Raw genomic sequence first — 25,071 nt, forward strand, 5'->3', positions numbered from 1 at the left:
ATGAGGTATGTGAAATTTCATCACAAAAAAATAATAGAATTACTGTGGGCCAGAGTTTTTGTAGAAGATTTAGTAGAAAGCCTTAAGACAGTTTTGAAGGACTTTGAAAATAAATGAATATAGATGCAAATAACAAGATAAAGCTTCTGGGGAAAATATATACCCAGGAAAAGGAAGTACCATCATGGGGTGGAAAATTCCAGTTGCTGCAAAGCATTTGAATAATTCTTATCCGAGCTGACATTGAGACTTCATGCTTGACTTGAAGTTAGGTCATGATGTCTGTGGGAGTGTCCTTAGAACAAATGTACATTCTATAACTTAGTCATTTAAAGAATGATGATTCAACAGGACCATAATTATAACATGACATCTGTGCTTTTCCTTTAAGAACTGAGAGCTCTTTTGTGATTATGGGGCTGAGAAGAGAAAAATGGCATGAGTACTAAAATTTTACACTTTGTTCAAAATGGGAGAAAAGTTTATGCTCTTTCAGCAGCAATGTTCTTCATCCATGGAAAGTTGGAGAACCATACCAGTCCACAGCTTCTATTTCTGATACTAGAAGCAAATCAAAAGGAAGAAGAGATGCATATGAGATGACTGATTAATAAAAATATTTTCATATCTTTAAATTTTGTTTAAAAATATAAATTGACAGTAAATATTAGATAATATTTGTATTTGTTACAGATAATTTTCTGTTATTAGCTATTTCAAGAGATAAACTCCTGAATCTTAGTGAGTTGGTAAAATGGAAAGTTTATTTCAAGTTTATGCAAAGTCCAAAATGTAGTATTCTTGAAAAGGCAGGTAGTAATTCTTTTTTTTTTTTATTTCTTTTCAGCATAACAGAATTCATTGTTTTTGCACCACACCCAGTGCTCCATGCAGTACGTGCCCTCTCTAATACCCATGACCTGGTTCCCCCAACCTCCCACCCCCCACCCCTTCAAAACCTTCAGATTGTTTTTCAGAGTCCATAGTCTCTCATGGTTCACCTCCAATTTCCCTCACCTCCCTTCTCCTCTCCATCTCCCTATGTCCTCCATGTTCTTTGTTATGCTCCACAAAGGCAGTTAGTAATTTTTATAGTATAGTGGTGATTATGTCAGTTTTGGCAAATTAAGGGTCTTTTTTTCTAGAAATTTTTTACTTCATAAAAATTTTAAAATTTATTTGCAACAAGATAGTTATTTCCCACCTTGTTTAATAAGGCCAACAAACTTTGATTATGAAGCTTAACAATGATATTAAAAGACAGGAAAACTGTGCCATCGTCTCTCAGAAGCATGGATGCAAAAATCTTAAACAAACTAGCATATGAAACCCAGTGATACATAAAATGTGTATAAGTTACAATCAAGTTAGTATTGTTCCACAAATAGAGTCGGTTTAATATTTAAATATCAATCAATGTGACTTACAACGTTGATCAAATAAAGGTAGAAAAGAAGTATGATTATCTCAATTATGCAAAAAACAGCATTTGATGAAATTTGAAGTTAATTTATGATGAAATACATCTAACTAAAAACAGAAGATAATTTACTTAATCTGGTAAAGTGACAGCAAACATCCTACTGAATAGTGAAACACTGAAAACCTCTCCTTGAAATTGAGAACAGAGGAAGGATGCCTGCTACTGTCATTTTTTTCAGCAGTATACTAGAGTTCTAGGAATCAGTCAACCAATCAACCAAAACAAAATAAAAAATATAAGCAATGAAAAAGAGGTACTAATTCTATTCTTATCTGCGGATGACTTGATGATGTAGGTATATGATAAATATTCAAAAAAATGTTCAAGAAAAAAAAAAGTTTTCTGGAGAGGTCAATGTATGAAAACCTATTTTATTTCTATATGCCAGCAACATGTATAACATAAAATTTAAAGAATAATGTAATAGGATAGAATTAATAAAATACAGTTGAGCCTTGAACAGCCACAGGTTTGAATTGCACAGATTACCAATAGATTTTTTACAGTAGTTTAAATGTATTTTCTCTTCCTTAAAATTTTCTTTTTATTTTATTTAATTTATTTATTTATTTGACAGAGGTCACAAGTAGGCAGAGAGGCAGGCAGAGAGAGAGGGAGAAACAGGCTCCTCACTGAGCAGAGAGCCCGATGCGGGGCTCGATCCCAGGACCCTGAGATCATGACTTGAGCCGAAGGCAGCGGCTTAAACCACTGAGCCACCCAGGCACCCCTCTTCCTTAAAATTTTCTTAATAATATTTTCTTTTCCCTAGATTACTTTATTGTAAGGACATTTTATATAATACATATAACATACAAAATATGTATCAACTATCTATGTTTTCAGTAAAGCTTCCAGTCAACAGTAGGCTATTAGTAGTTAATTTTGGGGGGAGTCAAGTTATAGGCATATTTTCAATTCAACAGGGGGGTCAACATCCCTAAGCCTCTTTTTGTTCAAGGTTGACTGTATATGCATTCAATACTATAAATTTCCTTCTATTCATTGCATCCTACAAATTTTGATAAGTTGTTTTTGTTTTCATTTAGTTCAAAATATTTTAAAATTTCTCTTGAGAATTCTCTTGAATGACTGGTGTAATTTAGAAGCAAGTTATTTAACCTGCACAGAAGTTGAGATTTCCAGTTATTTTTCTGTTATTGCTTTTTCTATTTTAATTTCATTGTGAGGTGAGAGCCGACAATGTATGATTTCTTTTTTTTAGGATTTTTATTTATTTATTTGTCAGAGAGAGAGAGCAAGAGCGAGCACAGGCAGACAGAGTGGCAGACAGAGACAGAGAGAGAAGCAGGCTCCCTGCCGAGCACAGAGCCCGATGTGGGACTTGATCCCAGGACGCTGGGATCATGACCTGAGCCGAAGGCAGCCGCTTAACCAACTGAGCCACTCAGGTGTCCCCAATGTATGATTTCTATTCTTTAAAGTTTGTCAGTGTATTTTGTGGTCCAGAATTTGATCTCTCTTGATGAATATTCCACGTGATCTTGAGAAGAATTTGTATTTTATTGTTGTTGGATGAAGTAGTCTATAGATATCAATTATTCAGTTGATTGATGGTGTTTAATTCAACTCTGTTCTTACTGATCTTTCACCTGCTGGATCTGTCCACTTCTGATATAGACGTGTCTCTATGTATGTCTCCAACTATGGTGACAGATTCATCTATTGCTCCTGGCAGTTCTATCGCTTTTTGTCTCATGTAGTTTGACGCTGTAGTTAGGTACACATTTAGGGCTGTTATGTCCCTTCAAAGGCATTCTTCATTTCCGTAACAGTGTTGCTATTGTTGTTGTTTAATCTGTAGCATTTCAGTTCTTTTGTAGGATTTCTCTCTGCTTACATTTCCCATCTATTCTTGCATGCTGTCTACTTTGCCCATTAGAGCTGTCAACGTATCAATCATAGCTGTTTTAAATTCCTGGTATAGTAATTCCAACATTCCTGTCACATCTGGTTCTGAGACTTGCTCTGTCTCTGTCTCTTCAAACTGAGGGTTTTCTTTTTTCTTTTTCTTTTTCTTTTTTTCCCCCCTTTGGTGTGTCTTGTAAAATTTCCCTGATATTTGGGCGTGACATATCAGGTAAAAGGAACTACCATAAACAGGCCTTTAGTAATGTGGTGGTAAGGTATAGGGAGGAGTGTTCTACAGTCTGATGATTAAGTCTACTCTTTTAGTGAATCAATGCCTCTAGACTATGAACTTCACATGTGTTTGTCAATTTTTTTACCTCCTGTTCTCAGGATGGAAAAATTATCTGAGGTTGGGTACTTCCCTTTCCCAGGTTAGTTAGGTTCTGTTAATACCCCAGTATGATAGGCTTTGTCTATCCCAAGGCAGGCCTTGTTAAGAAGAATAGAGTGCTCTGGAATATTTCAAAATGTTCCCTTTTCTGTCTCCCCACCAGAAGCCCAGGTGGATTTTTCTTCAATATTATTGTGGAGTCTGGCTGAATCTCACAATGCTATGGGCTTCCCCCTATGACTGGGTCCCTCTGGAGTTTTTAACTCTCAGAGTTATTCATACCAAATCTCCAGCAGTTTGTCAATTACACTTTAGGTTTTTCTTTCCTGACGCTGGTTCTGCTCTGATGGTTTCTGCCCTTGACTCTTGACTCAGTCAAGACTTAAGAATACTTAGAGTCTTGATTCACTTATTAACTGTATGTTCTTGTCTATCTTTCCAGTATTTGGGGCAGTTGTTTGCTCTGTGTCCTCTCCTCAGTTATGGACACAAAAAAAGAGTTGCTGATTTCACAGTCTGTTAAGCTTTATACTTCTTCTTAGGATGGAATGGCAACTTCCAAGCGCCTTACATACAGAATTGCAATATCCAGTATAAATAGATAACTCACATATATCCATAAGAAAGAAGATAAATAACCCAATAGTTAGATACATGAGCAAAATTCTCAGAACAAGAAACCCAGAATGAAAATGATAATTATCCTCACTGGTAATTAGGGAAATTTAAATGTAAATCACAATGAAATACAATTTCATTTACATCAGAATGGTGATATTAATTATATTAAAATTGGTACCTTGTGAAAATTCATTTGTCAGAAACTTCCGCCTAGTTATACCTGATGTCAGCTGGGAAAGAAGCCAGTATAAATGGAACTGGCCAAACACAGATTTAGGATTGTCCCAATTTAACCACAAAATTCTTTCTTATGTCTACCTTCTAGAAGACCAATCTAGGAGTAGGCTATTGGTTTTTTTCTAAATAGCCGAATCAAGGAAGTTTGTGATTCCCTGGATGACTCCTGTCTTGAAACCATAGAAATATGAAAGTCATTAATACTGGTCATACAAGTGTCATCATATTTGTTCTCTAGATTTCACCCAGCCCATGAAAACAAACCAATCAACACTGGACGTCACACAAAAACCTGGGAAACACTGATCTCCTTAAAAGCTACACCAGAAGGCCCTTATTTTAATTATCACTATCGTCATTGTCACCATCCTTGTTCCTGACAACACCACAACAATCGGAATACTATGTACCGGTAAATGGGATTTTATTTGGGAGATTAAGTCTACAAAACCTAGCATGTTCTTAGATTATCTTTTAGCTTTTCGTTAACTGCTTGCTTTCTATAATTTAGATTTTTATTTCTGTACACTGTTAAAAAAATGCTATTGTTTCTGCGGTCCAAAATTTTGGCAAAATCTTTGGGAAAGTTTCTGGAAGTTAAAAAATAAAAGAATCCAATCTCAGCAAAATTTTGCTTACTTTTTTTTTTTAAGAACACTACCATTTTTTTCTGTTCTCTAGTAATGTAATTAAAATAATATTTTCTGATATGAAAATGTTGTCTTGGAAATAATTTTAAAATGTAAATTTCATTATAAATTTTTGGAATAATGTACTTATAATCCAGGTCCTGAATTGGCAGCTGGCAGACTCCAGTGCGTCCTTAAAACTTCATAGATTTTCAAACACATTCCCTCTGTAGGCTCTCTGCTTTTCTGCAATTCCAGAGGAAAGTTATTGGTGGAAGCCATTCAACTCATTTGATCATTAATTTCTCCATTCCTTATTCATAACTCTTTCCCTAATGACTTAAAGTCCTCTATGGAAAAAAAAAAAAAGTTGATCTTTATAAAATTTGGAGAATTTTGCACTGGAATTCTGCTTTAACACTCTTCCCTGTATAACAAAATTTGGGTACATCTAATTCAAATCGTCTATAAATTAAATTCTAATTAATGAAAATTACAGTTATTGTAATGCTTTGCTAGTTTAACTGCTAATGCAATATCAGAAGGTAGTTCTAAGAAAATCTAATCTAGGAAATAATACCTGGTGTAGACTGTGAGATAAATTAGTAAAATGATGCTTTAAAATTGTGAATCATGCAGTTACCATTATTTTTATTGACATTATTATTATGATTTGATTAAGGGAAATGTTTGATTATGCCAGAAGAGTGACAAGCCCTTACTTGAATTAGATTCAATACAAAAATGAGGCAGTTATAGTTTAATTAAGTGTATGGAGCTGGTTAAATTCATTGAAGATTAATTTTTAACCTGTTTTGTTTGCTAAATAAGTTCATTTTTGGAATGCACGTTTCTGTTTAAAAAAAAAAGGCCAAAATTAATCTGCTAAGTGAGAAAGTAAATTGTTTCATGAGTGGAAACTTTTTAAATATTTAAAACATCATTTAAATAATTTCAGCTATTATTCAAAAATAATAATCAATTCCTAGAGTCCATGCATCACAGTTACTAAAGGAAGGGTTGAATAAAACATAAACAACTATGATGCTTTAGATATAAAAGGCTATCCTTATTTATAACATGAAGAAATTCATAATGAAAGGGAAAAAAGCATCAGTGCTATTGTTAACAAAATGTATTCTCTAGCACTTCCCAGAGCTTCTAAAAGGAGCTTTCAAAGAAATATAAACTGTAATCTGGAGATTACTTATATAGAAACCATTTCAGCTACTTTAGAGTCATTATTTGGGGTACATAATGTTAAAAGTCCTTCAAATTAATTTGCACGTTTCAGAAAGACTAAGCTACCAGAATAAATTATGACTGGCTAATCCAAAACAAATTTGAGACCTCAGTATCACAGTAAACATTTCTACTTATTTGAAAAGATTTATTATCAGATAATCATTGGGCTCTAAATAGCTATTAATTACCTTAACTGCATACTCCCTTTAAAGTGTGATTCATCTAGTGTAAAAAACACAATACCTGAATGGCTCTTTGCTCTGAGGATGAGATTAAACAGCAGGATTCTGGTATGAAAGCACACATGGAATGCATCTGAAATGGGAGTTTCTTTGAGGAGCTTGACAAATCTGCTTCCGGGAAACACTAATTAACAAGTCATCAAAGGGGTAGGAAGAAGAGGTAGGATTAAGAATAGGGAACAGAGCAGAGAGGGAATAAAACTGGGTGGAGTTGTACAGTTGTGTCATAAGGTAATATTTGTTTTTTTAAAGGAACTTCTCTACCGAAAAATAAACTGGTTCTAGAGGAATCAAAACAAAAAGATTCTGATATTCATAGGGAAATCTAATGTGCCAAATATATCCCCTGATTATAAACTCCTCTGTTTTACAAGTTTTGTTTAGGGTGATGCAGAATATGAAAGATTGAAGAAACTGCTTAAGCTACTTTGAAATTTGAAATAAGATGTTTTTTAAAGATTTTATTTATTTATTTATTTGAGAGAGAGTGAGAAAGAGAGAATAAGCATGAGCAGGAGAGGAAGGGCAGAGGGAGATGGAAGAGCAAGCTCCCCGCTGAGCAGGGATCCCAGTACAGGGCTCCATCCCAGGACCCAAGGATCATGACCTGAGCTGAAGGCAGACATTTAACTGACTGAGCCACTCAAGTGCCCCTGAAATCAGAATTTTATGAGTGCTTGTTAAAGCTCTTCCTCCAAATCAGCAATTTCATGACATCATGTCTTTTAAAATATGAATGATAAATAACTAGTGTCCAAACTATAGATAGATTAGACTGAGGGTAACCATAAGATCTAATTATAACTCTAGACCACTCCATTTGGGTGATGACAAGTCACCATATTTTCTGCAGTCAAATGCTCTACCACTGAGCTATACCCCCACGTCACCATATTTTCTGATTATTTTTCACCTAATTAATTAGCTTTGATGATGAAACTTACCTCTTAATTTATATGACTCAAAGAATCCATGTTTATTGTAGAAACATTAGAAAATATAGTTAAGAAAAAAGTAAACAAAAAAGAAAACTCTACCTATAATCTTATAACATAACTGCAGTTATGGGATAACTGAGGTTGGCATCATGGTATTTCCTCTCACATTTAATTAAAACTTACAAATGGTTATATTATATATTTGTTTATAAATCTATATATGTCTGTATACATGGTATGATTATAGTCAAAAATACAATCAGACCACACCTAGTATTTTATAACCTGCTTTAGATAAATAAAAAGAGCAATCAATTTCTCTTCAGAGAAACCATGAATCTCTGAAGTGAATCTTGCTCACTGCAATATCCCTGGAAGCTAACACAGTACTCAAATATGGTATGTTTAATGAATGAGCATTAAGGTCTACCTTCTTTGAGATGTTTAAGGCTTCTATGCTTCATGCTGAAATAAGGACCTATTCATAAATTATATATTATGTTGTATGAGTTGAAGGAGAGCCAGGTAAATTTAGAATGTCTATCACCTGATTCGAACCGTTTTTTTCCTTTTATAGGTATGGCATATCCTCCCAGAGAAGATCTTGGTCAGCATGGATGGTGATCTTTATTTTTCTTGGAGTGATAGCAATCTTGGGAATAACTATTGGTCTTCTTATTCATTTTCTGGCTGTTGGTCAGTATTGCCTATTTTTTATTTTCACCTTGCTACTAAATCTCCTTTTATTTTTAGAAGGTGATAAGAAATGACATGAATATTAAATTTTTTCATGGAAAATTTCTCATCTATTTACTGTTATTTCAATGTAATAATTCTCTATTATTTAATACCAAAGTTTATAAATTTTTTTGAATCAAATGCCTCCTTGAGTCACTCTGTAACATATTACCAACTGTGAGAGTATGGACAAAACTAAAAATTTCAATATTTTGAGGCCAAAATGCATGTCAATAAAGGAGCTTATGCAATAGATTAGTAGTTGAATTGTTATATCTTTTAGTAAATATATCTAAAAATCTGGAAATCCCTACTCTTCTTGGCTCAATTCTGGTTATTAAGATATAATTGCTAAATAGCAATGGATAATCCACAAATGTATCATCTTTTTTAAAAATTTAGTTCAATTTAATTAACATATAGTGTATTTTTAGTTTCAGAGATAGTTTAGTGATTCATCAGTTGCGTATAACAGCCAGTACTCATTATCTCAAGGGCCTTTCTTAATGCGCATTACCCAGTTACCCCACTCCCCCACCCACTTCCCCTCCAGCAACCCACAGTTTGTTTCCTATAGTTAAGGGACTGTTAATGGCTTTTCTCTCTCTGTTTTTGTCTTATTTTCTCTTCCTTTCCCCTATGTTCATCTGTTTTATTTCTTAAATTATACATATGAGTGAAATCGTATCATATTTATCTTTCCCTGACTTACTTATTTTGCTGAGCATAATACTGTCTAGTTCCATCCATGTCATTGCAAATGGCAAGATTTAATTCTTTTTTTGATGTCTGAAATATCTATATCTGTATCTATTTATATCTATATATCTCACCTCTTATTTATGCATTCATTTGTTGATGGACATGACATCTGAGTGCTTTCCATATTTTGGCTATCATGGACATTGCTGCTATAAATTTTGGGGTGCATGTGCCCCTATGAATCACTATGTTTGTACCCTTTGGATGAATACCTAATAGTGCAATTGCTGGGTCAAAGGGTAGCTCTATTTTCAACTTTTTGAGAAATCTCCATACTGTCTTTCCAGAGTGGCTGGAAACCACTGGACCAGTTTGCATTCCCACCAACAGTGAAAGAGGGTTCTCCTTTCTCTGCATTCTTGCCAACATCTGTTTCCTGAGTTGCTAATTATAGCTGTTCTGACCAGTGTGAGGCAGTATCTCATTGTAATTTTGATTTGTATTTCTCTGATGCCAAGTGATGCTGAGCGTTTGTTCATGTGTCTGTTGGCCATTTGTATATCTTCTTTGGAGAAATGCCTGTTCATGTCTTCTGCCCATTTCTTGACTGGATTTTTTGGGTTTGGGGTGTTGAGTTTGATAAATTCTTTAAAGATTTTGGATACTAACTCTTTATCTGATAAGACACTTGCAAACATCTTCCATTCTATAGGCTGCCTTTTAGTTTTGGTGACTATTTCCTTTGCTGTGCAAAAGCTTTTTATCTTGATGAGGTCCCAATAGGTCATTTTTGTTTTTATTTCCATTGCCTTTGAAGACATCTCTAATAAGAAGTTGCTGCAGCTGAGGTAAAAGAGGCCATTCTCCTATAGGATTTTGTTGGATTCCTGTCTCACATTTAGGTCTTTCATCCACAAAAATGTCTCATCTAACGGTAGATAGTAGAAGTGACTGTACGTTTTTATAAATTTGATCTTATCTTTAAAATCTTTGTTAACACCACATTCAGATTGGTATTCCAATTTATTTTTACCTTTAAAAAAATAAAACCTTAAATTTGTGAAGTTACTTAATATTTTCAAAGAAATTTGACATCCATTATTCCACTTGATCCTCATGATAATTCTTTGAGCTAGGGAGGGTAGGTTTTACTACTATCACTGTTTTCACATGCAAAAAATCAAGATTGAGAAAAGAAAAGTGGTTATTATTATAGGCTTTTAAGAGTCATAGATGAACATAAACCCAGACCTTAACTTTCAAGTGTATTATTCTACTTTATCATAAGTTTTTCTGTTTTATTTCTCTGAAACATATTACCCTATACAATAATGAAGCATTGGATGCATTTTTCTAATACAAATTCCAGCTTTTTCTTAAACCTGGTCTCCCCTTTGTTTCCCCTAACCATCCTTTTTTTTTCTTTTAAAGATGTATTTATTTGAGAGAGAGAGAGCAAGAGAGCACATTGGGGGAAGGATAGAGGAAGAGAGTCTTCAAGAAGACTCTTCACTGAGCACAGAGCCCTAGGTAGGGCTTGATCTCACCACCCATTAGATCATGATCTGAGCCAAAACCAAGAGTTGGGTGTTTAACAAACTGAGCCACCCAGGTGCCTTATGTTTTCTCTAACCATCTTGGTTTCAAACTTCAAAACTTGTCCTTCAGATGGGTAAGATATGCATACAGTCTCTTGCCTGCAATGTTGACCCCTGAACTCTCTGTAGTCTGGATCCTTCTGTCCTCTGTTTGATTCTGCTCATTTAAAAATAATGTTCATTATATAATTTCCCCTTAAGGAAATTTGCTCCAAGTTTACCAAATCAAGCCCTGTGAAGAAGCCCAGTAGCTTAATTAGTTATCCTTCCAAAATATAATTTGTATTTTAATAAGTCCCTTCTTCTGGAGAAACAATGCATTCATGGACTGGAGTGGTGCAAAAGGGAGAACTGCAGATATCCTGGCTCAAGCAGGACATGTTTGGGGTTAAAATTTGCCCTTGACTTTCTCTACATGGTTAACCACCTACAATTTCAAATACAAAGCTAGATGGGCTTATATTACCTGTACTTAAGTTAATTGAACTGGGCTCCTTGTGCAATAAAAATACACATTTAAAACTCTTGTTAAGATCATCTGGAGTCAGTCTGAAAGATGGATTTGCCCTAGGATTCTGAATTAGGAACGAAAATACAATCTTTGTTAATACTAAGAGCAACTTGAGTTGGATGACACCTAGAATAATCTATCATTCAAGTGGTATGAAATTAGTTTCTCTGTCTGAATATGTCTATTGTTTTCAAGACATTATTTTTGACTTTCTACTTCTTGGATTAACTCAGGTTAATATTCCACAAGGATCATTATTCTAGAAATGACTGGTTCAGCTCTTCCTTAACTATTTTATTTAACAAAACTCTTTCCAAACTTATACAGACATTTATAAACAATTGCTAAATCCTTCAGATACTTTATCTAGTAGTTCTAAACCCTGGCTTCCTCTCAGAATCAACTGTGGAGCTCTTCCAAAGAAGTGTCCATTCTCTTAGGTTTTCTGATTCAGTGAAACTGGGGCAGGGCCCACCCATGTATGCCTTTTAGAAGCTCTGTAGTTATTCTAATAAATAGATAGTGTTGCAACCCATAGATCTAAAGCAATGTTTTATAAAGGTAGTAAAATATATTTCTATCTTAAAATATAGATTTTATTATAAACCTTGGGATATGGACATATTACTATCTAAATACTGATCATTGCTATGTCTGTAAAATTGATTTTAATTATGATTATGATTTTATATTATGATTATGATTTAATTATGATTATGATTTTATAGACCATAGTGTGGGGTACAGATAGATTCCCATTCAACTTATCTAAGTAATTGTATGATTCAGCTCAAGCTGCCATAACAGAATACTACAGACTAGGTGTCTCAAAACAACAGATATTTATTTTCTCAGTTTTGGGGGCTGGAAGTCCAAGATCAGATTTTCAGGAGAGAGGAAGAAGGAATATTCTCTTACATCTCCTCTTATAAGGCTATCAGTTCTACTGGTTTCTGATTTAACCTAATGACCTGATTTATGATCTGACTTAACCTTAATTACCTTGTTAAAGGCCATATCTCTAAATATAGTCACATAGGGGGTTAGAGCTTCAACATATGAATTCTAGGGAGACAATTCAGTTTATAAAAATAAGCAAGGGAAAATAAAATTAAAAATTCTACCTCAAATCAATCTGATTTTCCAGTAATATAACTAACTACACATATCTAAACATCATGGTTTCTTTAAATATGGGCATGATATGTATGACTTTTGACAAATTAATCTGCCTACTTGGGACATCTGGGTGGTTCAGTTGGTTAAGGGTCTGCCTTCAGCTCAGTCATGATCTCAAGGTCCTGAGATAGAGTCCTACATCAGGGTCCCTGGAGCCTGCTTCTCCCTCTCCCTCTGCCCCTCCCCCCACTTGTGCAAGTGCACACACACACACACTCTCTCTCTCTCACACACACACACACATTCTCTCTCCCTCAAATAAGTAAATAATATCTATGTGATAAAATAAAATAGTTTCCTAAAAAAAAAGAAATCTGCCTCTCTGTAAATACCCAAGTTCAGCATACTGGATGTAACACAAAATTAGCAGATTCTAGTTGTTTGCTCTTCTATTTGATGATAGACTTCATAGATCAAAAGCATGAAATGCTAAGAAAGAGGATCTTGAAGTTTATTTTTGCAATTTAGTCTTTGTGATTAATGAAAAAATATCCAGAAGGCTAAAGTGGTATACCAACATGCACACCCAATTGGTGGGAGGGTTTAAACTAGCTCCTCTAACTTTGTGTGCATTATTCTTTTAGAAAGACCTTAGGTAACTTCTTAGAACCTAGCATTTGATTTTCATATATACCACTTGCCATGAGGAAAAATATAGGAGACCATTGGAAGATAAGAAACTAGTTTTTTATTTTATTTTATCTTATTTTTTTTTATTTTTTATTTTATTATGTTATGTTAGTCAGCATACAGTACATCATTAGTTTTTGATGCAGTGTTACAAGAGTCTTTGTTTACATATAACACCCAGTGCTCCATGCAATATGTGCCCTCCTTAATACCCATCACTGAGCCAACCCATTCCCCACTCCCTTCCCTTCTAAAACCCTTACTTTGTTTCTCAGAGTCCACAGTCTCTCACATCTTAGATTGAAATGATTTTCCTGACTTCCAGGATAATGAATTATTTCAGCTCAGAGATCATATTTTTAAAGATTATCACTAGCATTCCTTAGAGATTATGTGGTACTTTTTTTTTTTTTTTAAAGATTTTATTTTACAGAGAGAGACGGTGTGAGAGAACAGAAGCAGGGAGAAGAGCAAACAGAAGGAGAGGGAAAAAGCAGACTCCCCACTGAGCAGGGAGCAGGGCTCCATCTCAGAACCCTAGGATTAGAACCCAAGTCATCAGGACCCAAGCCAAAGGCAGCCACTTAACTGACTGAGCCATTCAGGTCCCCTGGTACTTTTTAAAATGGATCAAAAGTACTGTTGTTCTCAAAATATATGAATGGCTAATTGCTTAACCAAAACAGGATACTATCTTATATTAGTTCCAATTTTTATTTATCTTATTTTTAATTTTTTTTTATTTTAATTCAGTTCAGTTAATCAGAGGTACAAGGCTGTGATTCATCAGTCTTATATAATACCTAGTGCTCATTATATCACCTGCCCTCCTTAATGTTCATCACCCAGTTAGCCCATCCTCCCACCTCCCTTCCCTCCAGCAACTTTCAGTTTGTTTCCTATGATTAAGAGTCTCTGAAGGGTCAGGGGTGGGAGGTTGGGGGAACAGGTGGTGGGTAATGGGGAGGGCACGTTTTGCATGGAGCACTGGGTGTTGTGCAAAAAGAATGAATACTGTTACGCTGAAAAAATAAATAAAATGAAAAAAAAAAAAAAGAAAATCATCCAGGTGAGAGCAATTTAATCATATGAGCCCTTTAAAAAGCAGAAAGTTTGCTCTGGTGCAAAAGGGGAAGTTAGATTCTAAGCATGAGGAGAATTTGCTGTATACTTGCTGGCTTGAAGATGGAGAGAACTATGTGAGAAGGATGTCAGTAGCCTCTACAGTTGGAAATGGCTCCCAGCTAACAACCAGCAGGGAAAAGGGGACCTCAGACCAAGAGATCCAAGGAACTTAATTCTGACAAAAAACTGAATGAGCCTGGAACTGGATTCACCCAAGAACCTCCAGAGGAAAGTTTAGCCTATCTGACATCTTGACTTCAGGTCTGTGAAACACTAATCAGAGAACCCAACCAGGTCTGCTTTAACTCTGACTTACAGAACTGTGAAGTAATAAATGGATGCTGTTCTAAAAAAAAAAAAAAGAGTCTCTTATGCTTTGTCTCCCTCTCTGGTTTCATCTTGTTTTATTTTTCCCTCTCTTCCCCTAAGATCCTTTGTTTTGTTTCTTAAATTCCACATATCAGTGAGATCACATGATAATTGTCTTTCTCTGATTGACTTATTTTGCTTAGGATAATGCCCTCTACTTCTGTCCACATCCTTGCAAATGGCTTTTTCCTATTTTTAGAAGTACATGCATGATGTGAAAGAACTACCTCTAGGCTTGTCCTGTTTTAAATTGCAGTAGCCTAATAATATGTTAGATAAAGCCATTTACATTCAGAGACTGGAAGGAATGGAGAATGTGAGACCTTGTGATGCTCACAAAACACCAGCCACCATATACTGGACGGAAGTAGAAGGGCAGTGGGAATTCCTCAAAGAATGACTACAAGGAATAGAAAACAGGCTGATAGGCAATGAGGCAGAAGAAAAATTATAAGAGGGTGTAGATCATCCAGAAAGTGAAGGGGAATGTTTGTAATATTTCCTGATCAGAAGTGCTTAGAAAGAGTAATTGGGTAATCACTGGGATGAGAATTTAGATGGCATATGAAATATGGGTTTCATCTCCAATGCACACTCAGGTGGATTGTTAGTGACTGCCTGGATTGCTGTTTTGAGGTGGATCCTGAGGATAATCCTGGCTTCAATAGGGCAGTAACATCTATTATCATATGAAGAAAGGAGGAGTATCACTTCATGAAATCTGGTAGTTGCCATTTCTAGAACGAGTGGATATTCACTCCCTTTCCTTGCTTTCCACTTTCTTTCTCCCTCCCTCTGATTATTTAAAAAATCTGGGTCAAATATTAATTTCGAGACAAAGATATGGAGGGATTTGAGGGTATTTGTTATTTTAAAATTCTTTGAGTATTTCTTTGTTTCACAGGAAAGATTTTCTATTACCGAGGTGATTTTCACATTTCTGGAGTTTCATACAATGATAGTTGTGAAAACGGAGCTTCGCAAGCCAGCACAGATCTGAGCAAAAATATAGAGACTAAGGTAAATCAGAGATTTCTTTTAATAATTTCACAATAAATTTGATTGAAACCGATATGGTGGCCACTTTGTTTCTTTCTCTTGACAGATGTCGGAGGCTTTTCAAAATTCGAGTATATATAAAGAATATATCAACTCTCAGGTCATCAAAATTCTGTAAGTGCAAATTCAATCAGGATCTTATGGAAAGGAAGGTAGATGGTATGTCACATCAGCCATGGTTTTAAATAAGAACAACAGAAAAAAAAATAGAAAGAGAGAGAGATGGAAAGAAAAGAAAGAAAGAAAGAAAGAAAGAAAGAAAGAAAGAAAGAAAGAAAAGAAAGACCCATAAATTAAAATGTTATTGCAATTAACAAATTTCTGTTCAGAATAGGAACTGTTCTGTACAAATATGTAATCCCCACACTTGAAGGGTAATTGTAAGGCTACTGGTAGCAGCCAGTCCTAACTGACTGCTATGATGAAAGATAATTGTAACTCTGTGAAAAAAGAGTCCCATCTGATTGTTTTGCTACTAACCTACTAGGCTCCTCTTCTCCCATTCACATCCATCTGGCCATACCTTTCCTAAAATAATCTTCTTTTGGTCTCTTTAGTAATCACTGTCATTATAATGACTGTGAAGCAAAGTGAATTCTAGTGTCATTTAAGATAAAATTTGTCTAGGGGTGCCTGGGTGGCTCAGTGGGTTATAAAGCCTCTGCTTTTAGCTCAGGTCATGATCCCAGGATCCTGGGATCGAGCCCCAATTCGGGCTCTCTGCTCAGCAGAGAGCCTGTTTCCTCCTCTCTCTCTGCCTGCCTCCTTGCCTTGTGATCTCTGTCTGTCAAATAAATAAATAAAATCTTTAAAAAAAAAGATAAAATTTGTCTAAATAGGACTTTGAAGCATGCTTGAGTATGCTGATGGTCACGAGGGATTCAGGGAGGAGGGTATCATGGAGCACAGGGGATAAGTGATAAAGCAAGAGGATACTTATAAGTTGGTAATTGCCAATATCCATTCTGGGGAAATTCTGAACTTCCAAAACAAAACAAAAAAATCCAGCTGGCCAGAAAACCAATCAACTTACCTACTTACAAGCAAAAACTTTCTATTGAAAATAGAAGTTGTGGGTATTTTTAAAAATTGTGACTTGTTTTGAAAGTCTCCCCAAATGAATTAATCTCCTTTTCTAATTAATAAAAAGAATGTAATGAATATATAAATACTGGATATTCTCTTTATGCTTTAGAGTTATCTTTCTGAGCTTTCTCATTGTACAGCTACATTGGCGTAGAGATGTATAAGAAATGATAGGGAGAAGCTTAGTACTGACTCCTGAATATATGTTAGGAGTCATCTTTCAAATGGTTCCTGGTCCTGCATTTATCTCTTTTTCTAAAGTTATTAGGAAATATCTGCACAAGGACATGGTTTTTACTGTTTTAATAAAATTTTAAATCAATCATTTGTTAACCAATACTCTGTTTCTGACTTGTGTTTGAAATACTCTAATTTCTAGTTTGTAATTCACATCTTCCATGACCAATACCTGTGATCTAGTCAGAAGATTTTTAGAGACTCTTACCTTTTATACATACTGAGACATTATCTGTGTATTGTTCTTTAGTATATGTAAAGGAAATATGACAAAATATAGGAAATTCAATGTGTTCACAAAATGCTGACGAAAATCAAGAAACAGCAAACTAGAACATTTCTGTTTTTTCTAGTCCCGATTCCAATGGCTCAAGTGTACAGTTCCAGTTGACATTCAGATTTCCTCCAGCAAAGAGGGATAGCATGAAGACTGAAATTGAAGCTATCTTTCATCAGATATTGAAAGACAACATGGCATTCTGGAATGCAGTCCCTACTTCCTTGAGACTCATAGGTATTTCTCTTATTTCCACTATTTTCTGTTACTTGGGTTTTGGTTTCTGTTGGTCTTTGGTTTCTGTTACTTTGGTTTTCCTGTTACTTGGCTCTTTGGGAAAAAAAAACTGCTAGGAAAAAAAATGATCCAGAAGTTTCAAAAATTTGCTTTGGGAAGAAAAATTTACTTCTTAAATTCTGGTACTCCTACCAATGAGTTGGCATGAAAGAGGCAGTGCTATAAAAATCTTTGAAGAGTGATAAGAAGGAGGACTAAAGTGTGGGCATATACTTGAGCTTGGAAGGTCAAGCATTATTCCTCCCCTCTACTCTTGTCAGGATCGAAAGTGAAGTCTGTAAAGATCATGAAGATCCTGCAAAGCTCTTGAATCTCTCATTTGGATTGTTAACGGCCTGTTATGTAATAAGCATGTATTTCAGAGCTCAGTTTTGTGGTTTTCCAGACTGAGAGTTGATCCTAGTGTACTTGAAGTCTATCAAGGCTGACAACTTCCAGTTATAGCTCCTTTGCCTCACAATCCTTGTCACCAGTGGACCAAGTGAATTTGAGCTAGAGCTTCTCAAAAGAACAACACAATTGCTCTGTGGGTAACTGTTGGGAAGGAAGGCTGCCCCTCTATGCCCTAGGGGTTTAGTCATCACTTGTTGGTGGGTCTTCTTGTAGTTCCCTGCTCTTTCTTTTTGTCTCTAAAGTCTTTTCCTAGGGGCACCTGGGTGGTTCAGTCAGTTAAGAATCTGATCTTGGTTTTGGCTTAGGTCATGGTCTCAGGGTTGTGAGATCAAGCCCTTCATGAGGCTCCATGTTCAGCAGGGAGTTGACTTGAGATCCTCCTCCTCTCCCTTTGCCCCTCCCCATGCTTACACTGTTTCTCTCCCTCTCTAATAAATGGGTGAATATTTAAAAAAATATAATAATAAAAATAAAGAATTAAGTCTCTTCCTAATAGAAAAGAAACTTGAATTTAAGTTAAATTCACAAAATTTCATAATTCAGTCATAGTAATGAGATGACTCTAAAGAGGATAGGCCCAATGAAATAAAATTTTAATTAGAATTTTTCTCTTTATAGATAACTCTGAGCATTTCAGAGAGATGAGAATTATCATAAGGAAAAAAAATCCAAAGGTAATTAATTCCCAGTCCCTCTTTAAGTAAGAATGTCAGCTTCTCACCTCAGTAAATATTTTACTACAACTATTAAAAAATTGAGAGCTCTGTTTTCTATGTCCTTTCCCCTGACCTGTACTACTTGGTAGATACCTGTAGAGATTGTCAAAATATAAAAAGTAGGAGAGAGAAGGGTTGTTAACTGATATGTGAACTAGTCTGAATAGTTAAAGTTTGAGTATAATTGGGCTAGGAAGGTAGCATGAATGTTCCTAGATTGAAGATAATTGCTTGATTATATTTTATTAACTTTATGTTTTTTTAATTTCAGAAATCAGCAAGGCTAATGTTGAAATGCTTACCAACAACTGTAAGTTTAGAAACTATAATAAATTTAACATTCACAAATATTTCCCTATCATTATTCTAAAAAGTATCTTGAAATATATCATTAAGTAGTCCATTAAGTAATCTTTCTAAATTATTGGATATACCAGATATATATCTGGAGTTTCTTTTGAAAAACACTGGCCTACAAAATTAGCAAGACAGAAACAACATGTGTTGGAGAGGATGTGGAGAAAGGGGAACCCTCTTACACTGTCGGTGGGAATGCAAGTTGGTGCAGCCACTTTGGAGAACAGTGTGGAGATTCCTCAAGAAATTAAAAATAGAGCTTCCCTATGACCCTGCAATGGCACTACTGGGTATTTACCCCAAAGATACAGATGTAGTGAAAAGAAGGGACATCTGTACCCCCAATGTTTATAGCAGCAATGGCCACGGTTGCCAAACTGTGGAAAGAACCAAGATGCCCTTCAACGGACGAATGGATAAGGAAGATATTGTCCATATACACTATGGAGTATTATGCCTCCATCAGAAAGGATGAATACCCAACTTTTGTAGCAACATGGACGGGACTGGAAGAGATTATGCTGAGCGAAATAAATCAAGCAGGGAGAGTCAAGTATCATATGATTTCACTTATTTGTGGAGCATAACCAAGAATATGTAGGATATGGGGAAATGGAGAGGAGAAGGGAGTTGAGGAAAATTGGAAGGGGAGGTGAACCATGAGAGACTATGGACTCTGAAAAACAACCCGAGGGTTTTGAAGGGGTGGGGGGTGGGACTTGGGGGAACCAGGTGGTGGGTATTAGGGAGGGCATATATTGCATGGAGCACTGAGTATGGTGCAAAAACAATGAATACTCTTACACTGAAAAGAAATAAAAAAAGAAAAAAGAAAAACACTGGCCTATGAATTTTAACATTTGTAAGGAGTTGTCCAAAGGATGAAATGAGAACTGATTTCAAAGAATGTAATCATGAGTGAAAAATATAATGTCTGAGTAAGTTAAAATAAAAAAGACTGAAGGGAAACAAGACAACTTAGGATAATAAGAAAATATAAAAGTAGGCTATATCAAATACATTTATTGTAAGATAAAAAATAGTTCTGAAATCTTTTAAATGAATTCTTTTTAGAGTATCATGTTGCACACAAGATACATCCATGCATTCATTCACTCAGTGGTGTAGCTATTATCTACATGGGACTTCATAGATAGTGCTTCATATGCTGTACGAGATACAGACATATTGAAATAAAGTCTCCACCTTTAAGAAATTTACAGTCTAGTGGGAGAGATGAGAATTATAGCAAATAGATAAAATAAAAGTCATCAAAAGATGGTCAAGAGTGAAAAAAAGTATAAGTAAAAGTCACCCAAACCAAGATGGAGTCAGGAACCATGATCCCAGTACATTCTAGGAAAGACACAGCATTGCTGAGTAGCTGCTGGACAATCACTGAAGGGTTTCAAGTAATGCCTTAAGATGTATTTCTTGTCAGGAATGATCAAAGGAGGGGCACCTGGGTGGCTCAGTGGGCTAAGCCTCTGCCTTCAGCTCAGATCATGATCTCAGGGTTCTGGGATCAAGCCCTGCATCGGGCTCTCTGCTCCGGAGGAAGCCTGCTTCCCCCTCTCTCTGCCTGCCTCTCTGTCTACTTGTGATCTCTCTGTCAAATAAACAAATAAAATTTTTTAAAAAAAGATCCTCTTAAAAAAAAAAAGGAATAATCAAAGATAGCTGCTCCTGTGTAAATAAATCCTTTCTTTAGGTTGTGGAAGATCATCCAACAGTATCATACCAGGCAACCGAATTGTAAATGGGAAAAACGCCCTGGTGGGGGCATGGCCATGGCAAGCCAGCATGCAATGGAAAGGTCAACATTATTGCGGGGCATCTCTGATCAGCAGCCGGTGGCTATTATCTGCAGCTCACTGCTTTGCTAAGTAAGTGCAAAATTCTAACTGTAGGATTCTGGGTGCAGGCTTATTTGGGTCATTTGTGCGGACTGACCTAAATGTGTGAACATTCACCAAAGCCAAATGAAATGTATAATTACCTGCATACCTGAAGGGCAGCAGAAGCATTTAAATTTGTCAAAGAGGAGGGGCGCATGGGTGGCACAGTTGGTTGAGCAGCCAACTCTTGATTTCTGCTCAGGTTGTGATCTCAGCGTGGGGTGGGAGCTTGTATCAAGCTCCAGGCTCAGCACAGAGTCTACTTAAATTTCTCTCTCCCTCTCCTTCTACACAACCCCATGCTTGTGCACATTCACTCTCTCTCTCTAAAATAAATAAATTAATTAATTAATTTGTCAAAGAGGAAAGGTGAATAGAAGTAATTCACATTTTGCAAATAGCTACTTTGGCCTGACATGAAGTGCTTTATTTACATTTACATTTTATTTAATCATAACAATAATTCTGTATGGAAGGTATAATTTAATCTATTTAAAGGTGAGGAAACTAGGTCTGAATGAAATGGTGACGTAACTTGGCAAAGTTCATACAGTTATTAAATTAACAGAAATTGAATGTGATGCCAGGTATGTCTCATTCCAGTTGCTACATGCTTATTTGCCTTGTCCTCCAGGTGTTTACTACCTAACTGAAAATATTTAAATGTGATATATTAAAGGTATTAATCAGCATAGTGTAGTAGGTGCCACACTTACCACAAGACAATAAGTTCTGTGAAAATTTGATGAAGAAGGTGAGCATATCCAGCTGAGGGATGCAGATGTAAGATTAACCTGGACCTTACAGATAAAAGATTTGATTGATGGGGTAGGTAGATGGGAAAGAACAATACATCTTTTGGATCTGGAAAACCACCTTCTTCAGATGTGTTGAGGTGGAACAACACAGGTTGTATTCCGTAGACAGCAAACAAAAAGAACAATTTGAAGTAGAGAAGGTCTGTTAAAAAAAAAAACAAAACCCATAAGAAAATACACTCTGGAAAATTTGTTGTATAGATTGGGCACATTTCTAGTTGACCAGTTGCTTACTTCCTGAGAAAGTCTCCTTTATAAAGGATGGTTGCAGGATCTGTTTCTGAAGCAATTTTCAAAAGGTAGTCGATACACAGGAGACCACCCACGGGACTTGTTCAAAGTATGGGTCCTTCAGTATCACACCAGACCTCTTAAATGCAAATCTCAGGAGATGGAGTCTGAATTGATTCTAAGGGAGCAGAGTTCAAGAAACACACTGAGTGTGGGCAGTCACCGAAAGTTTCAGAATGGGAGAAGGACTGAAGAGTGTTACCACTACATCAAGTTTTTGAAAATTAAAAACAAAACAAAACAAAAACAAAAACAGCAACTGACATTTTGAGGGAAGATGAGAAAAATTAAACAGGAAGTTAGGTCTTAAATTAAGAGAGAGTTTCAGTGAAGAACTGGAGAAATAATCAGAAAATTTAATTAGAAGCCAAATGCCCTTAATAATGGGGTGATTGGGTAAGAACAAATGACAATTTTTTATGCACAAAGATGTCGAGAGCCTGCCACAGACTCTTGGAACCCAGGGTGTTTGGCAATAAGAGTGATTCTGGGCCCTGTCCACTGAGGCTGTTCATATGACTCCTACTCAAGTCAAATGCTCAGAAACTGGGTAGGGTTTTAGTAGCAGAAGATACCGGTGGCTCTAGCTAGGAGGATCTGCAGAAGTCTGACAGATCTAATAGTCTTTAGCACTATTTTATTTGCCATATCTCTGTGTCAAAGACATCCTTGAAAATAAGAATATGGTACTTTCTTGTGTTGGCTGGGAGCCTCGTGCTTTGCAGTTATGAGGTAATAACCACTATGGACACCGTTATTGCTCAAATCTGCATGTATTTTAATGAAATTATGTCTTTCAGGAAAAATAATTCAGATGATTGGACCGTCAACTTTGGGACAGTAGTAAATAAACCATATATGACACAGAAAGTCCAAAACATTATTTTTCATGAAAATTATAGCAGCGCTGGGGTTTATAATGATATTGCCCTTGTGCGGCTTGCTGAAGAAGTCTCTTTTACAAAGTATGTTCATAAGATTTGTCTTCCTGAAGCCACAATGAAGCTCTCAGAAAATGCCAGTGTTGTCGTTACAGGATGGGGAACACTTTATATGAATGGTAAGTTTTTCTGTAAAAAAAGTAATAGCTTCATGGGAATAATCATTTAAACAATCAATTAATCAATCACTCTCTCATGCAATTAATCAGTCAGTAAATATATCAAAAAGAAAACCAAGGGGTGGGGCCAAATTGTCTTCAATTTTTAAAATGCCTCTGGGAATAAGAATTGGAAAAGTTGGAATTATGCGTGAGGCAGCCAGCTGCAGTAAACACCAGACAGGGACCCATCTATGCTGGGCCTGGCCTGGCGCTTGCTGACCAAAAAAATCTACTTTATTCTGCATATGTTCATTGTCTCCACAATCAGAGTTAAGATTTCCATAACACAGAGAATGTATTGCCTTTAGGTCCCCTGCCAGTAATACTTCAGCAAGCCTCTGTGAAGATTATTGACAATGAAGTTTGTAATGCTCCGCATGCGTTATCGGGCACAGTGACTGATAAAATGCTATGTGCTGGATTTATGTCAGGAAAAGCTGATGCTTGTCAGGTATGTGTAGACATATCAAATCATTTTCTCCCAAAGTACTAATTAAATGGAAGTTTCTGTCAACACAAAATTTTTGTGTGTGTTAATGATTTCCATAGAGTAGATTATATTGATCCACATAATGGATATTTATTGATCCCAGTTACGTATCAGACACCAGGCTAGATGCTGGGGATGTACTGGTGAACAAAATCCCTGCTCTCATGAAGTTTTCAGTCTAGGAGTCCATACCAAGGACAATACTTACCTGATAATAAAATAAATTTAGCCCTATTTTCTGGGAAATCTGCACAATAGAGTGCTACCTCTTCCTTATCCAAAGATGCAGCAGGAGGTCTAACATGTGCACACTTCCCCCATTCCTCATGCTTCATTATGCATCATTTTCTCCATACTCAAGGCTGAACTCATATCAAGTCTGCTCTGTCCAATCCAACCTATGGCAGCTATAGGCAATATATTTTGGTTTGTAGTTGCCCTGGATTTTGAATAAACCCAAGTTCTACAGTTCTGAGCCCAAAAGAGGGTAAACTATTTTCCATGCCCAGCAGCTTTTGATAAATCCAGAGAAACAGTAAAAGGAAATTCTTTGAAGGGGCAAGAAACATGTCTTCCTATCTTCTTCTAGAATGATTCTGGTGGACCACTAGCTTACCCGGACTCTAGAAATATCTGGCACCTTGTTGGAATAGTAAGCTGGGGTGATGGATGCGCTAAAAAGAACAAGCCTGGTGTTTACACACGAGTGACTGCTTATCGTGATTGGATTACTTCCAAGACTGGACTCTGAAGGAAAAGTAACTTTGGAGTGGAATATAAAGACAACTGCAGGGTATTCTTATCTGTTGCTTCAAGTCTTTCTCTTTGATTGTTGATATAAATCCTTTTCTTATATTCGAATACATAAAGGTCTTTATAAATATTTTATTTTATCTAAAACACTATCCATTCATTTAATTATCTATTCAGATAACTTAGGAAACAGCAAAGAAAAAAAGGAAAAGATGGCCAAAATATTTTTATTAATAGCCTTGTTCTTTTTTTTTGGAATTTTTAAATTTAAATTCAATTAGCCAAATCATAGTCTAGTTCTGATTTATCTTACCTTTGTATTCAGAATTTACCTTAATTTATTTTTCAAAATTTAAAGAAACACATTTTGTTAGTATGAGAATATATATGCTAGGTCTACCAAAGAAATTATTTTTCATTCTGTAAATTATTATTTTGTCAGATAAATTAATAGACATTCATTTTTATTTATACGTGAGATAGTTTGTGTACCTTGTATAATCATACGATCTTGGAGTGGAGAAGGAATATGAGCTAGAATGTTTCTCAATTTATAGTACAGGAAAGTAAAGACTAGAGAGGAAAAATTATTTGCTTAACGTCACTCTTCAGTTGTGGCCCTCATGTGAACTTCCCCTGGTAGGCTTTAGATCCAAAATTAGTCGGGAGTACAAAAATAATTTTTAGGTCGCAATTATTTATATGACATTTTATTCGTGTCATCTTTTTGATATTTGTTTGTCTTCACTTATAGCAAAAATAATGTGAGGTCTTCGAGGGCAGGGAC

General features: G+C 35.8%; 1 protein-coding gene across 1 annotated transcript; it reads left to right on the forward strand.

Annotated features, from left to right (window-relative positions):
• On the forward strand, positions 1 to 24,282 carry LOC123936789 (transmembrane protease serine 11B-like). Its single transcript, XM_045997372.1, has 10 exons — positions 1 to 5; positions 8,236 to 8,354; positions 15,415 to 15,530; positions 15,616 to 15,683; positions 17,246 to 17,406; positions 18,847 to 18,885; positions 20,644 to 20,818; positions 22,740 to 22,999; positions 23,350 to 23,492; positions 24,121 to 24,282. Exons 1-10 carry the CDS (start codon positions 1 to 3, stop codon positions 24,280 to 24,282), a joined length of 1,248 nt encoding a protein of 415 aa, XP_045853328.1.
• Positions 24,283 to 25,071: the final 789 nt, after the last annotated feature.

This window comes from Meles meles, chromosome 2 (genome assembly GCF_922984935.1).
Source record: "Meles meles chromosome 2, mMelMel3.1 paternal haplotype, whole genome shotgun sequence".
NCBI classification, from domain to species: domain Eukaryota; kingdom Metazoa; phylum Chordata; class Mammalia; order Carnivora; family Mustelidae; genus Meles; species Meles meles.

Coding starts and splice junctions, on each gene's coding strand:
- LOC123936789 (XM_045997372.1), top strand. Junction 8,355..15,414: donor TATTCATTTTCTGGCTGTTG/GTCAGTATTGCC, acceptor TTTGTTTCACAG/GAAAGATTTTCTATTACCGA. Junction 15,531..15,615: donor GCAAAAATATAGAGACTAAG/GTAAATCAGAGA, acceptor TTCTCTTGACAG/ATGTCGGAGGCTTTTCAAAA.